Genomic DNA, 13,691 nt, shown 5'->3' with positions numbered 1-13,691 from the left:
CGTCATCCAATAGGAGCAGTGTGCAAAGCGACATGATGATGGTGACGGAGAGCGAGGATACCGGGCAGCAGAGACGTTCCGGAGCGACGGGGACACCCTGGGAACGCAGCAACAGCGATGGAAGGCGACATCCTGGGCAGCGGTGACGAGCGGTGACGGGTCCGGAGCGGCAGAGACACGTGAGTATTACCTCCTATACCAGTGGTCTTCAACCTGCGGACCTCCAGATGTTGCAAAACTACAACTCCCAGCATGCTTGAGAAAGACCAGGATAGCTGGTTGAAACGTTGCTGTAACTTTCAACTGGATATGGAATAAATTAAATTTTTTTGCACCTTTATTGATCTGTGTGCTGCGGATTTCTTCAAATTTTTATCTACATATGGACCATTGACCGGGGTCCGGTTCTGCATGCACCATAACATTGATTTCTCTTGGGGTGCTGCTTCCCTTGGATTGCTATATATATATATATATATATATATATATATATATATATATATATATATATTTATATATATATATATATAAATAAATATGAAAGAATTTATATATGGATACCTGAAGATGGTTTAGAACCCTGTGATGTCACACATGCTTGTGATGATGTCACCGTAAGCTGAACAAAGAACTGCGCGCCGGCCGCAGTTTCTTCAGTGTGTTTTGCATTCACAACCTGTGGTGTAAAGTGTTTCTTAGAGAGTTTCTATTTGCGATAGAGAATTCAAGATTTTGACCGTTTCTTGTCTGAAGAGAGAACCACAAGGTAAGTCTCAGCCTCTTCTATTCATACATACACAGGGCATTTTGTTTGTTTGTCAGGTTTTTTTTTTGTTTTTTTTTTTTATATTTTGCAATGAATTTCCAAAAGAAGAAACAAAAGTTATATTCCTCATAGCATTGTGATAATACTTGGCTTAGGCATTAAACATAATAAAACGCACAGATAGTATCATGACCAGAGCTTTTTTTTTGCAAAACTGCTAAAATGGAATTATGCCCAAAAAAGCCCCCAAGAAAATTAGTCCTTATTCATGAAGTTCTAAAAGATATAAGTCTATGAGAAAGATTTGGTGGTGTAGTAAAAGAATGACAGAAAGATTAGGGCAGAAATATAATAGTATATAATAGTATTCTGTGTACTAACAATAGAAATACTCCGGGTACTCCAAAAGGGAAAATGTTCAAATCAACTAGTGGCAGAAAGTCATATAGGGTACAGATAGATCCCAATGAGGTGGGGTAGGTTCATTAATAGTAAATGTATATAGCGGGATAGCCCAATTGTATCTACAGTATGAACTTCCTATTGGCCAGTGACCTTACAGCCAAGCCCTTATAATCCGCCATTACTAGGACCGGACAGGTTCAGCGTTATCAGATATTACTAGGACCGGACAGGTTCAGGCTTATCAGATATTACTAGAACCGGACAGGTTCATGGTTATCAGATATTACTAGGACTGGACAGGTTCAGGGTTATCAGATATTAATAGGACCGGACAGGTTCAGGGTTATCAGATATTACTAGAACCGGACAGGTTCAGGGTTATCAGATATTACTAGGACTGGACAGGTTCAGGGTTATCAGATATTACTAGGACCGGAGAGGTTCAGGGTTATCAGATATTACTAGGACCGGACAGATTCAGGGTTATCAGATATTACTAGGACCGGACAGGTTCAGGGTTATCAGATATTACAAGGACCGGACAGGTTCAGGGTTATCAGATATTACTAGGACCGGACAGGTTCAGCGTTATCAGATATTACTAGGACCGGACAGGTTCAGGGTTATCAGATATTACTAGGACCGGACAGGTTCATGGTTATCAGATATTACTAGGACCGGACAGGTTCAGGGTTATCAGATATTACTAGGACCGGACAGGTTCATGGTTATCAGATATTACGAGGACCGGACAGGTGCAGGGTTATCAGATTTTATTAGGACCGGACAGGTTCAAGGTTATCAGATATTATTAGGACCGGACAGGTTCAGGGTTATCAGATATTACTAGGACCGGACAGGTTCAGGGTTATCAGATATTTCTAGGACCGGACAGGTTCAGGTTATCAGATATTACTAGGACTGGACAGGTTCAGGGTTATCAGATATTACTAGGACCGGACAGGTTCAGGGTTATCAGACATTGGAAACCTCAGGGAAGACGTCTCCATATAAAACACTTATAGAGAAGCGTCTTCTTCTGAGGCTGCGATGGTCTTCGTGTTATCTTGTGGTTCTGTGCTGGACATTTCTGCTCTGTATGAAGGATCTATTGTATAATGACAGGAATGATGACATGTTGTCTAATGTCTTCACTTATCTCTCTCTCTCTAGTGTTTTCAGGCTCTGACCTGTGACCATGGCCTCTCCACAAGACCCATTGCTGAAGGAGGAGGAAGAAGCAATGGAGGACCATAGTGATATGGATGTAGAAAAGGGCGATATCCCTGAGAGGCAGAACCTGCCATCTCTAAGCGTGATGTCCACCGCACGTTCCATCATCACCGTAGTGATCCTCGCCTTTGTTAATTTGCTCATTTACGCAAATCGCTCCAGCGTGGCGGGGGTGCTGCCTTATATACAGAAAGCATATGACACCAATGCTAGTCTGTCCGGCTTATTGAATACATTGTTCATTGGAAGCTACGTGCTGGTCGCACCAATTGCCGGATATTTGGGCGACCACTGCAATAAGAAATATACTGTCTGCGCAGGAGTCATCGTTTGGCTGAGCATGACACTTACCCTGTCATTCATCCCTGACGGGTATTTCCTGCTCTTCCTGCTGACGAGTGGGCTGGTTGGAGCCGGAGAGGCAACTTTCTGCACCATCGCCCCCTCCATCATTGCAGACCTTTTTACAAGTGACCAGCGGACCCGCATGCTGAACGTGTTTTACTCCGTCATACCTGTAGGCTGCGGACTAGGATACATCATCGGGCCCAAAGTGACTGATGCAGCAAGGGGCGATTGGCACTGGGTGTTTCGGGTCACCCCTGGCCTGGGCCTCATAGCTGTGGCTTTGATGCTTTTGGTCACAAAGGAGCTTCCAAGAACGACTACAAACGGGAAGAAGAACAACAAATCCCAGAAGTTTGCCAAATGGACGACAGATCTGAAAAAACTATTTAAAAATCGAAGCTTCATGTTAACCACCATGGGATCGACGGCGGTATCCTTCATAGTGGGAGCCATAGGTGTATGGGGTCCATCATACCTGACCCACGCACGAACACTCCTACAAGAGAAGGACCCTTGCCACGCTGAACCGTGTGACTATCACGACATCCTAATATTTGGTGTGGTTACAGTAGTTTCCGGCATTCTGGGAGTTGTAGCAGGGTCGGAGATAAGTAAAAGATATCGCAAATCCAACCCACGGGCGGACCCGCTTGTGTGTGGCTGCGCGATGATGCTCTCCGCCCCTTTTCTTCTGTTGGCATTGACTTTCGGCAACATCAGCCTCGTTGCCACCAACATCTTCATCTTCATCGGAGAGACGCTTCTGTCAGTAAATTTCACCCTCATATCTGACATTATACTAAAAGTAGTAACTCCGTGGAGGAGATCTTCAGCTCTGGCCATGCAGATGACAATCTATCACCTCCTAGGTGACGCCGGCAGCCCGTACCTCATCGGCCTGATATCTGACACCTATGAACGAGGATATGCCAAATCCCCTCTTCTGAAATACCGCAGCCTGGAGTATGCCCTCATGACCTGCACCATAATGGCAGTCATCGGAGGGGCCTTCTTCATGGCCACGGCCCTATTTATAGAGAGGGACGAAAAAGAAGCAGAGATGGAATCAGAACCTCCGTCATCCTCCTCCTCCTCACTGCTTCCTGCCGATGAGGACCGCGCTTCAGACTGAGGAAAAGTCATTGCCTACCTTTATCTCGTTTACTTCATTAAAAAGAAAAAAAAAAAATTGCTGCAATTGTTCTCTGTTCCACTTTACCCGTTAAAACATTATTCTCTACCTACCCAACTGTGTCCAAACCCCAAATAGAACAATGTAAATCTCCTCCAAAGACATAAAAAAGACTATGAAGAAGAAGAGGGATATATATGAGTGTATGTGTTTGTGTGTATATGTGTGTATATGAGTGTGTGTATGTGTTTGTGTGTATATGTGTGTGTGTATGTGTTTGTATATGTGTGTATATGTGTGTATATGAGTGTGTGCATGTGTTTGTGTATGTATATGTGTGTGTGTGTTTGTGTATGTATATGTGTTTTTGTATGTATATGTGTGTTTATGTGTGTGTATTAGGGCTGCATGATATGGGGAAATTGTGCGATTGCGTTAATGGAGGTAAATATTGTGATTTCGATTTAACGCCTTAACGACATCGGAAGTAAATGTACATCATGGTGTGGTGGTACTTAACACACCACGACATACATCTATTTCATGAACCTGAGCGCAAGCACCAGACGATTTCCACCATTAACCCCTCAGATGCCGTGATCAATAGAGATCACAGCATCTGCGGCAGAAGAGCACTTAATATGGATGAACGGATCGCCCGTAGCGCTGCCGCGGGGATCTGATCATCCTTAATGGCGGCAGGAGGTTCCCTCACTTGCCTCCGGCCGTCTGCTCTGGTCAGAGATTGAGCAGACCAGAGCTGAAGATGACCGATAATACTGGTTAGTGCTATGCCCTATGCCAACCTTTATCGGCTCGGGACACCAGGGGCGAAAAACTCGCGGGGAACCCCTACCGAAGTTGACGAGCAAAAAAAAAAAAAAAAAGGCAGCAATGTACAATATCCAATGTCTGTTTATCAGTGGGTATGTAGTTTAACCCCTTAAGGACTCAGCCCATTTTGGCCTTAAGGACTCAGACAATTTAATTTTTACGTTTTCATTTTTTCCTCCTCGCCTTCTAAAAATCATAACTCTTTTATATTTTCATCCACAGACTAGTATGAGGGCTTGTTTTTTGCGGGACCAGTTGTCCTTTGTAATGACATCACTCATTATATCATAAAATGTATGGCGCAACCAAAAAACACTATGTTTTGGGGGAAATTAAAACAAAAAACGCAATTTTGCTAATTTTGGAAGGTTTTGTTTTCACGCCGTACAATTTATGGTAAAAATGACGTGTGTTCTTTATTCTGAGGGTCAATACGATTAAAATAATACCCATTATTATATACTTTTATATTATTGTTGCGCTTAAAAAAAAATCACAAACTTTTTAACCAAATTAGTACGTTTATAATCCCTTTATTTTGATGACCTCTAACTTTTTTATTTTTCCGTATAAGTGGCGGTATGGGGTATCATTGTTTGCGCCATGATCTTTACTTTTTTTTGATACCACATTTGCATATAAAAAACTTTTAATACACTTTTTATAATTTTTTTTTAATAAAATGTATTAAAAAAGTAGGAATTTTGGACTTTTTAAATTTTTTTTCGTTCACGCCGTTCACCGTACGGGATCATTAACATTTTTTTTTAATAGTTCGGACATTTACGCACGCGGCGATACCAAATTTGTCTATAAAAAATGTTTTTTACGCTTTTTGGGGCTAAAATAGGAAAACGGACGTTTTACTTTTTTATTGGGGGAGGGGATTTTTCACTTTTTTTTTTACTTTTACTTTTACATTTTTTTACATTTTTTTTTACACTTGAATAGTCCCCATAGGGGACTATTCATAGCAATACCATGATTGCTAATACTGATCTGTTCTATATATAGGACATAGAACAGATCAGTATTATCGGTCATCTCCTGCTCTGGTCTGCTCGATCACAGACCAGAGCAGGAGACGCCGGGAGCCGCACGGAGGAAGGAGAGGGGACCTCCGTGCGGCGTTATGAATGATCGGGACCTCCGATCGTTCATTTAAATCGCGAACTGCCGCAGATGCCGGGATCTGTATTGATCCCGGCACCTGAGGGGTTAATGGCGGACGCCCGCGAGATCGCGGGCGTCGGCCATTGCCGGCGGGTCCCTGGCTGCGATCAGCAGCCGGGATCAGCCGCGCATGACACGGGCATCGCTCCGATGCCCGCGGTTATGCTTAGGACGTAAATGTACGTCCTGGTGCGTTAAGTACCACCTCACCAGGACGTACATTTACGTCCTGCGTCCTTAAGGGGTTACGGACACAGCCCATTTTCACCTCTAGGGCGCAGCCCTTTTTTGCACATCTCACCACTGTCACTTTAAACATTAATAACTCTGGAATGCTTTTACTTATCAATCTGATTCCGAGATTGTTTTTTCGTGACATATTCTACTTTAACATAGTGGTAAATTTTTGTGGTAACTTGCATCCTTTCTTGGTGAAAAATCCCCAAATTTGATTTAAAAAATTGAAAATTTTGCATTTTTCTAACTTTGAAGCTCTCTGCTTGTAAAGAAAATGGATATTCCAAATATTTTTTTTTGGATTCACATATACAATATGTCTACTTTATGTTTGCATCATAAAATTTATGAGTTTTTACTATTGGAGGACACCAGAGGGCTTCAAAATTCAGCAGCAATTTTACATATTTTCACAAAATTTTCAAACTCACTATTTTTCATGGACCAGTTCAGGTTTGAAGTGGATTTGAAGGGTCTTCATATTAGAAATAAACCATAAATGACCCCATTACAAAAACTGCACCCCCCAAAGTATTCAAAATGACATTTAGTAAGTGTTTTAACCCTTTAGGTGTTTCACAGGAAAAGCAGCAAAGTGAAGGAGAAAATTCAAAATCTTCATTTTTTACACTTGCATGTTCTTGTAGACCCAATTTTTGAATTTTTACAAGCGGTAAAATGATAACATTTATATTTGTATTTGTAGCCCAATTTCTCTCGAGTAAGCACATACCTCCTATGTCTATGTAAATTGTTCGGCGGGCGCAGTAGAGGGCTCAGAAGCGAAGGAGCAACAAGGGGATTTTGGAGAGTACGTTTTTCTGAAATGGTTTTTGGGGGGCATGTTGCATTTAGGAAGCCCCTATGGTGCCAGGACAGCAAAAGAAAACACATGGCATACCATTTTGGAAACTAGACCCCTTGAGGAACGTAACAAGGGATAAAGTGAACCTTAATACCCCACAGGTGTTTCAAGACTTTTGCATATGTAAAAAAAAAAAAACATTTTTACCAAAAATGCTTGGTTTAGCAAAAATTTTACATTTTTAAAAAAGGTAATAGCAGAAAATACCCCCCAAAATGTGAAGCCCAATTTCTCCCGTTTCAGAAAACACCCAATATGGGGATGAAAAGTGCTCTGCTGGCGCACTACAGGTCTCAGAAGAGAAGGAGTCACATTTGGCTTTTTGGAAGCAAATTTTGCTCTGGGGGCATGCCGCATTTAGGAAGCCCCTATGGTGCCAGGACAGAAAAAAAAAAACCACATGGCATACCATTTTGGAAACTAGACCCCTTGGGGAACGTAACAAGGGGTAAAGTGAACCTTAATACCCCACAAGTGTTTCACGACTTTGCATATGTAAAAAAAAAATTTTTTTTTTACACTAAAATGCTTGTTTTCCCCCAAATTTTACATTTTTACAAGGGATAATAGCAAAAAATCCCCCCCCCAAAATTTGTAACCCCATCTCTTCTGAGTATGGAAATACCCCATAAGTGGACGTGAAGTGCACTGGGGACGAACTACAATGCTCAGAAGAGAAGGAGCATCATTGAGCTTTTGGAGAGAGAATTTGGCCATGTGCATTTCCAAAGCCCCCCCCCCCCCCCGTGGTGCCAGAACAGTGGACCCCCCCACATGTGACCCCATTTTTAAAACTAAACCCCTCACGGAAGGTAATAAGGGGTGCAGGGAGAATTTACACCCCACTGGCATTTGACGGATCTTTGGAACAGTGGGCTGTGCAAATTAAAAATTTTATTTTTCATTTTCACAGACCCCTTTTTCAAAGATTTGTCAGGCACCTGTGGGGTGTAAATGCTCACTGTACCCCTTATTACATTCCGTGAGGGGTTTAGTTTCCAAAATGGGGTCACATGTGGGTATTTATTGTTTTGCACTAGTGTCAGAACCGCTGTAAAATCAGCCACCCCTGTGCAAATCACCAATTTAGACCTCAAATTTACATGGTGCACTCTCCCTTCTGAGCCTTTTTTGTGCGTCCCCAGAACACTTTGCGCCAACATATGGGGTATCTCCGTACTCAGGAGAAATTGCGTTACAAATTTTGGAGGCTTTTTTTCTTTTACCACTTGTGAAATTTTAAAGTATGGGGCAACACCAGTATGTTAGTGTACAAAAATGGTTTTTTTTACACTGACATGCTGGTGTAGACCCCAACTTTACCTTTTCATAAGGGGTAAAAGGAGAAAAAGCCCCCCAAAATTTGTTAGGCAATTTCTCCCGAGTACGGCGATACCCCACATGTGGCCCTATTCTGTTGCCTTGAAATACGACAGGGCTCCAAAGTGAGAGCGCCATGGGCATTTGAGGCCTAAATTAGGGATTTGCATAGGGGTGGACATAGGGGTATTCTATATCAGTGATTCCCAAACAGGGTGCCTCCAGCTGTTGCTAAACTCCCAGCATGCTTGGACAGTCAATGGCTGTCCGGAAATGCTGGAAGTTTTTGTTTTGCAACAGCTGGAGGCTCCGTTTTGGAAACACTGCTGTAGGATACATTTTTCATTTTTATTGGGGGGGAAGGGGGGGTCGTAGGGGGGGGGGCAGTGTACGTGTGTATATGTAGTGTTTTATTCTTTATTTTATGTTAGTTTAGTGTAGTGTTTTTAGGTTACAATCACACTGACGGCGGATTACACTGAGTCTCTCGCTAGGAGTCTGAGCTGCGGCTGCAGCTCAAACTTGAAGCGGGGAACTCACTGTAATCCGCCGCCAGTGTGAATGTAACCTGTACATTCACATGGGAGAGGGGGGGCAAAACTACAACTCCCAGCATGCACTCACAGAACGTGCATGCTGGGAGTTGTAGTTTTGCAACAGCTGGAGGCACACTGGTTGGAAAATACATATTACCTAACTCGGTATTTAGAACCTATTACTTAACTCAGTATTTCCCAACCAGTGTGCCTCCAGCTGTTTCAGAACTACAACTCTCAGCATGTACTGATTGCCAAAGGGAATGCTGGGGGATGTAATTATGCAACAGCTTGAGGCACGCAAGTAAAACTCCCAGCATGTCGAGACAGCCATTTGCTGTTCCTGAATGCTGGAAGTTGTAGTTTTGCAAGATTTAGAGGGGTTCAGGCTAGAGATCACTGACAGTGGTCTCTAAACTGTGGCCCTCCAGATGTTGCAAAACTACAAATCTCAGCATGCTAAGACAGCAAACTGCTGTCTGGGCATGCTGGGAGTTGTAGTTTTGTAACATCTGGAGGGCTACAGTTTAGAGACCACTGTCAGTGATCTCTAGCCTGAACCCCTCTAAATCTTGCAAAACTACAACTCCCAGCATGCCAACACAGCAAACAGCTGTCAAGGCATGGTGGGAGTTGTAGTTTTGCAACATCTGGAGGGCCACAGTTTAGAGAACACTCTCTAAACTGTCGCCCTGCAGATGTTGCTAAGCAACAGACTTCCGGACACGCGGCGCCATACTCACCGCCGCCATGATCACAGCCGCCGCCGGGTAAGTGACCGCCGCTGCCGCCGCTACTACACGGTTCCCCCCGCTGTGCCCGGACACCGATGGGTGGGCATAGCGGGGGGGAACCGAACTTTAACCCCCCCGCCCCCAGTCTGCTATTGGTTGGTCGCTCCGCCGATCAATAGCAGAGATAGGGGGGGTGGCAGCCCTGCCACCTCACTCCAATCTCTTCAAGGGGGATCGAGGGTGTCTTGGACACCCTCGATCCCCCTTATTTTATCGCGGCGCCGCCGTTGATGGGCAGGGGGAGAGCGCTCCCCCTGCTAACACCATAGATGCCGTGATCAGAACTGATCACGGCATCTATGGGGTTAATGCTGCCGGGACCGGCGCAATCGCGGCCCCGGCAGCTGCGGTGGGACTCCGGCTGTGATTGACAGCTGAGTCCCACCCGCGACCTCCTGCGCTGCCCGCGGCAGAGCAGGAGATCGCTTGGACGTATGCATACGTCCTTTTGCGCGAACGTGTAGTTCGCCTGGACGTATGCATACGTCCAATAGCGGAAAGGGGTTAAAATTGTCCTCTTCTGACCCCTTTGTTTTGATCGGACTTTTTAATCGCTTTTTTTTTTATGGTATAAAAAGTAACCAAATAATACGTTATTTTGGACTTTGGAATTTTTTTTGCGCGAGTGCCATTGACCATGTGGTTTAACTCACAATATATTTTTATAGTTCAGACATTTACGCACGCGGCAATACCACATATGCTTATTTTTATTATGTTTATATATTTTTTATATGGAATTTGGGAAAAGAGTGTGTTAATGTGTGTGTTTTTAAACTTTTTTTTTACTTTTTTTTTTGCCACCCATGTACACTCCCCTACACCCCTCTGCCACCCATGTACACTCTTCTACACCTCTCTGCATGATGGGGCATTATATATGAGGGGCGCATGATGGGGGCATTATATGTTGGGGGCACATGATGGGGGCATTATATGTGAGGGGCGCATGATGGGGACATTATATGTGAGGGGCGCATAATGGGGGCATTATATGTGAGGGGCACACGATGGGGACATTATATATGAGGGGCACATGATGGGGGCATTATATGTGAGGGGCGCATGATAGGGGCATTATATGTGAGGGGCAAAGAACGGGGGCATTATATGTGAAGGGCACAGCACAGGGGGCATTATATGTGAGGGGCACAGCACAAGGGGAATTATATGTGAGGGACGCATGATGGGGGCATTATATATGAGGGGCGCATGATGGGGGCATTATATGTGAGGGGTAAAGAGCAGGGGCATTATATGTGAAGGGCACAGCACAGAGGGCATTATATGTGAAGTGCACAGCACAAGGGGAATTATATGTGAGGGATGCATGATGTGGCATAATATATAAGGGGCGCATGATGGAGGCATTTTATGTTAGGGGCGCATGATGGGGGCATTATATGTGAGGGGCAAAGAACAGGGGCATTATATGTGAGGGGCAAAGAACGGGGGCATTATATGTGAAGTGCACAGCACAAGGGAAATTATATGTGAGGGATGCATGATGTGGCATAATATATAAGGGGCGCATGATGGAGGCATTTTATGTTAGGGGCGCATGATGGGGGCATTATATGTGAGGGGCAAAGAACAGGGGCATTATATGTGAGGGGCAAAGAACGGGGGCATTATATGTTAGGGGCACAGCATTATTATTATGTGGGGGAACAGGGCGGGTCATAATTATTATATGTAGGGGTACAAAATGGGGCATTATTACTATATGTGAAGGCACAGAGTGTTTTGCATTTCAGAAGTATAGTGTATATTATGAGTAATTTCTGGGGCAGTACGATTTTTATGGGCCACAATACATTACGGTATTTTATTCAGAATGTGCACTACACAGCAAATTATATTCAGAGAGTGCAGTGTGTGGTAGTATTATATTCAGAGGGTGCAGTGTGTGATAGTATTATATTCAGAGGGCACAGTGTGTGGTAGTATTATATTCAGAGGGCACTGTGTGTGGTAGTATTATATTCAGAGGGTGCAGTGTGTGATAGTATTATATTCAGAGGGTGCAGTGTGTGGTAGTATTATATTCAGAGGGTGCAGTGTGTGATAGTATTATATTCAGAGGGCTCAGTGTGTGGTAGTATTATATTCAGAGGGCACTGTGTGTGGTAGTATTATATTCAGAGGGTGCAGTTGTCACGATGCCGGCTGGCAGGAGGTGGATCCTCTGTGCCAGAGAGGGATTGGCGAGGACCGCGCTAGTGGACCGGTTCTAAGCCACTACAGGTTTTCACCAGAGCCCGCCGCAAAGCGGGATGGTCTTGCTGCGGCGGTAGTGACCAGGTCGTATCCACTAGCAACGGCTCACCTCTCTGACTGCTGAAGATAGGCGAGGTACAAGGGAGTAGGCAGAAGCAAGGTCGGACGTAGCAGAAGGTCGAGGGCAGGCGGCAAGGATCGTAGTCAGGGGCAACGGCAGGAGGTCAGGAACACGGGCTAGGAACAGACAAGGGAACGCTTTCACTAGGCACTAATGCAACAAGATCCGGCCAGGGAGTGCAGGGGAAGTGAGGTAATATAGGGAAGTGCACAGGTGATCACACTAATTGGTAATTGGGAAGATTGGGCCAGGCACCAACATTGGTGCACTGGCCCTTTAAATCGCAGAGACCCGACGCGCGCGCGCCCTAGGGAGCGGAGCCGCGCGCGCCGGGACAGGACCGACGGAGAGCGAGTCAGGTACGGGGACCGGGGTGCGCATCGCGAGCGGGCGCCACCCGCATCGCGAATCGCATCCCGGCTGGAGGCGGTACCGCAGCGCACCCGGTCAGTGGATCTGACCGGGGCGCTGCAGCAACGAGAATGAGGCGAGCGCTCCGGGGAAGAACGGGGACCCGGAGCGCACGGCGTAACAGTACCCCCCCCCTTGGGTCTCCCCCTCTTCTTGGGGCCAAAGAACCTGAGGAAAAAAAACTTAATTTTTCCGAGATGAGGTCCGATGCACATTAGGAGGGGTTCTGTGCGGAAACGCACGAGACAGTCCAATCTTTTATTGTTAAAACAATAGATGTAGAGGGGTCTGGCGAGACTGGTCACAGGGACGTAGAACCTGTTGATAAGAGAGGCCAAAAAAAAATTTTCCTGCAGATCCGGAATCCAAGAAGACCATGGTAGAGAAGGAGAAGGTAGAGGCAGATATCCGCACAGGCACAGTAAGGCGTGGAGAAGCAGAGTTGACATCAAGAACTGTGTCACCTTTGTGCGGAGTCAGCGTACGTCTTTCCAGGCGGGGAGGACGGGTAGGACAATCCTTCAGGAAGTGTTCGGTACCGGCATAGTACAGGCAAAGATTCTCCATGCGGCGTCGTGTCCTCTCTTGAGGTGTCAAGCGAGACCGGTCAACTTGCATAGCCTCCGCGGCGGGAAGCACAGGAACGGATTGCAGAGGACCAGAGGAGAGAGGAGCCGGGGAGAAAAAACGCTTCGTGCGAACAAAGTCCATATCCAGGCGGAGCTCCAGACGCCATCCGGAAGAACGCATGTCAATGCGAGTGGCAAGATGAATGAGTTCATGTAGGTCAGCAGGAGTCTCTCGTGCGGCCAGAACATCTTTAATGTTGCTGGATAGGCCTTTTTTAAAGGTCGCGCAGAGAACCTCACTATTCCAGGACAACTCGTAAGCAAGAGCACGGAACTGAATGGCGTACTCGCCAACGGAAGAAACACCCTGGGCCAGGTTCAGCAGGGCAATCTCGGCAGAAGAAGCTCGGGCAGGCTCCTCGAAGACACCACGGACCTCAGCGAAGAAGGACTGGACTGTGGCTGTGGCAGAATCATTGCGGTCCCCATCAAATTTGTCCGGCAGGGACAAGCAGGGGTTAAGAACGGCCGGTTGCTGCGGAGGAGTTGCAGGAGCCGGCGGAGGAGATAGTTGTTGCAGCTGTAGCTGTGACTGAAGTTGCTGTATCTGCGGCAGCAGCTGCTGTATCTGTGACTGATGACGCTGTGTCTCGGAGATCAAGTATGCCAGCTGTTGATCTCGTTGGGCGATCTTTACGCCAAATTTGTCCGGCAGGGACAAGCAGGG

At 45.7% G+C, this 13,691-nt stretch overlaps 1 protein-coding gene across 1 annotated transcript; it reads left to right on the top strand.

Annotated features, from left to right (window-relative positions):
* Nucleotides 1–670: 670 nt before the first annotated feature.
* On the top strand, nt 671–3,909 carry LOC130282413 (protein spinster homolog 1-like). Its single transcript, XM_056530634.1, has 2 exons — nt 671–766; nt 2,345–3,909. The coding sequence occupies exon 2, from the start codon at nt 2,370–2,372 to the stop codon at nt 3,882–3,884; it is 1,515 nt and encodes a 504-aa protein (XP_056386609.1). The 5' UTR covers nt 671–766; nt 2,345–2,369; the 3' UTR covers nt 3,885–3,909.
* The last annotated feature ends 9,782 nt before the right edge of the window (nt 3,910–13,691 follow it).

Source organism: Hyla sarda, chromosome 7 (assembly GCF_029499605.1).
Source record: "Hyla sarda isolate aHylSar1 chromosome 7, aHylSar1.hap1, whole genome shotgun sequence".
Classification (NCBI taxonomy): domain Eukaryota; kingdom Metazoa; phylum Chordata; class Amphibia; order Anura; family Hylidae; genus Hyla; species Hyla sarda.
Note: the sequence above shows the minus strand (reverse complement) of the source record. Positions and strands in the feature narration are given on the sequence as shown.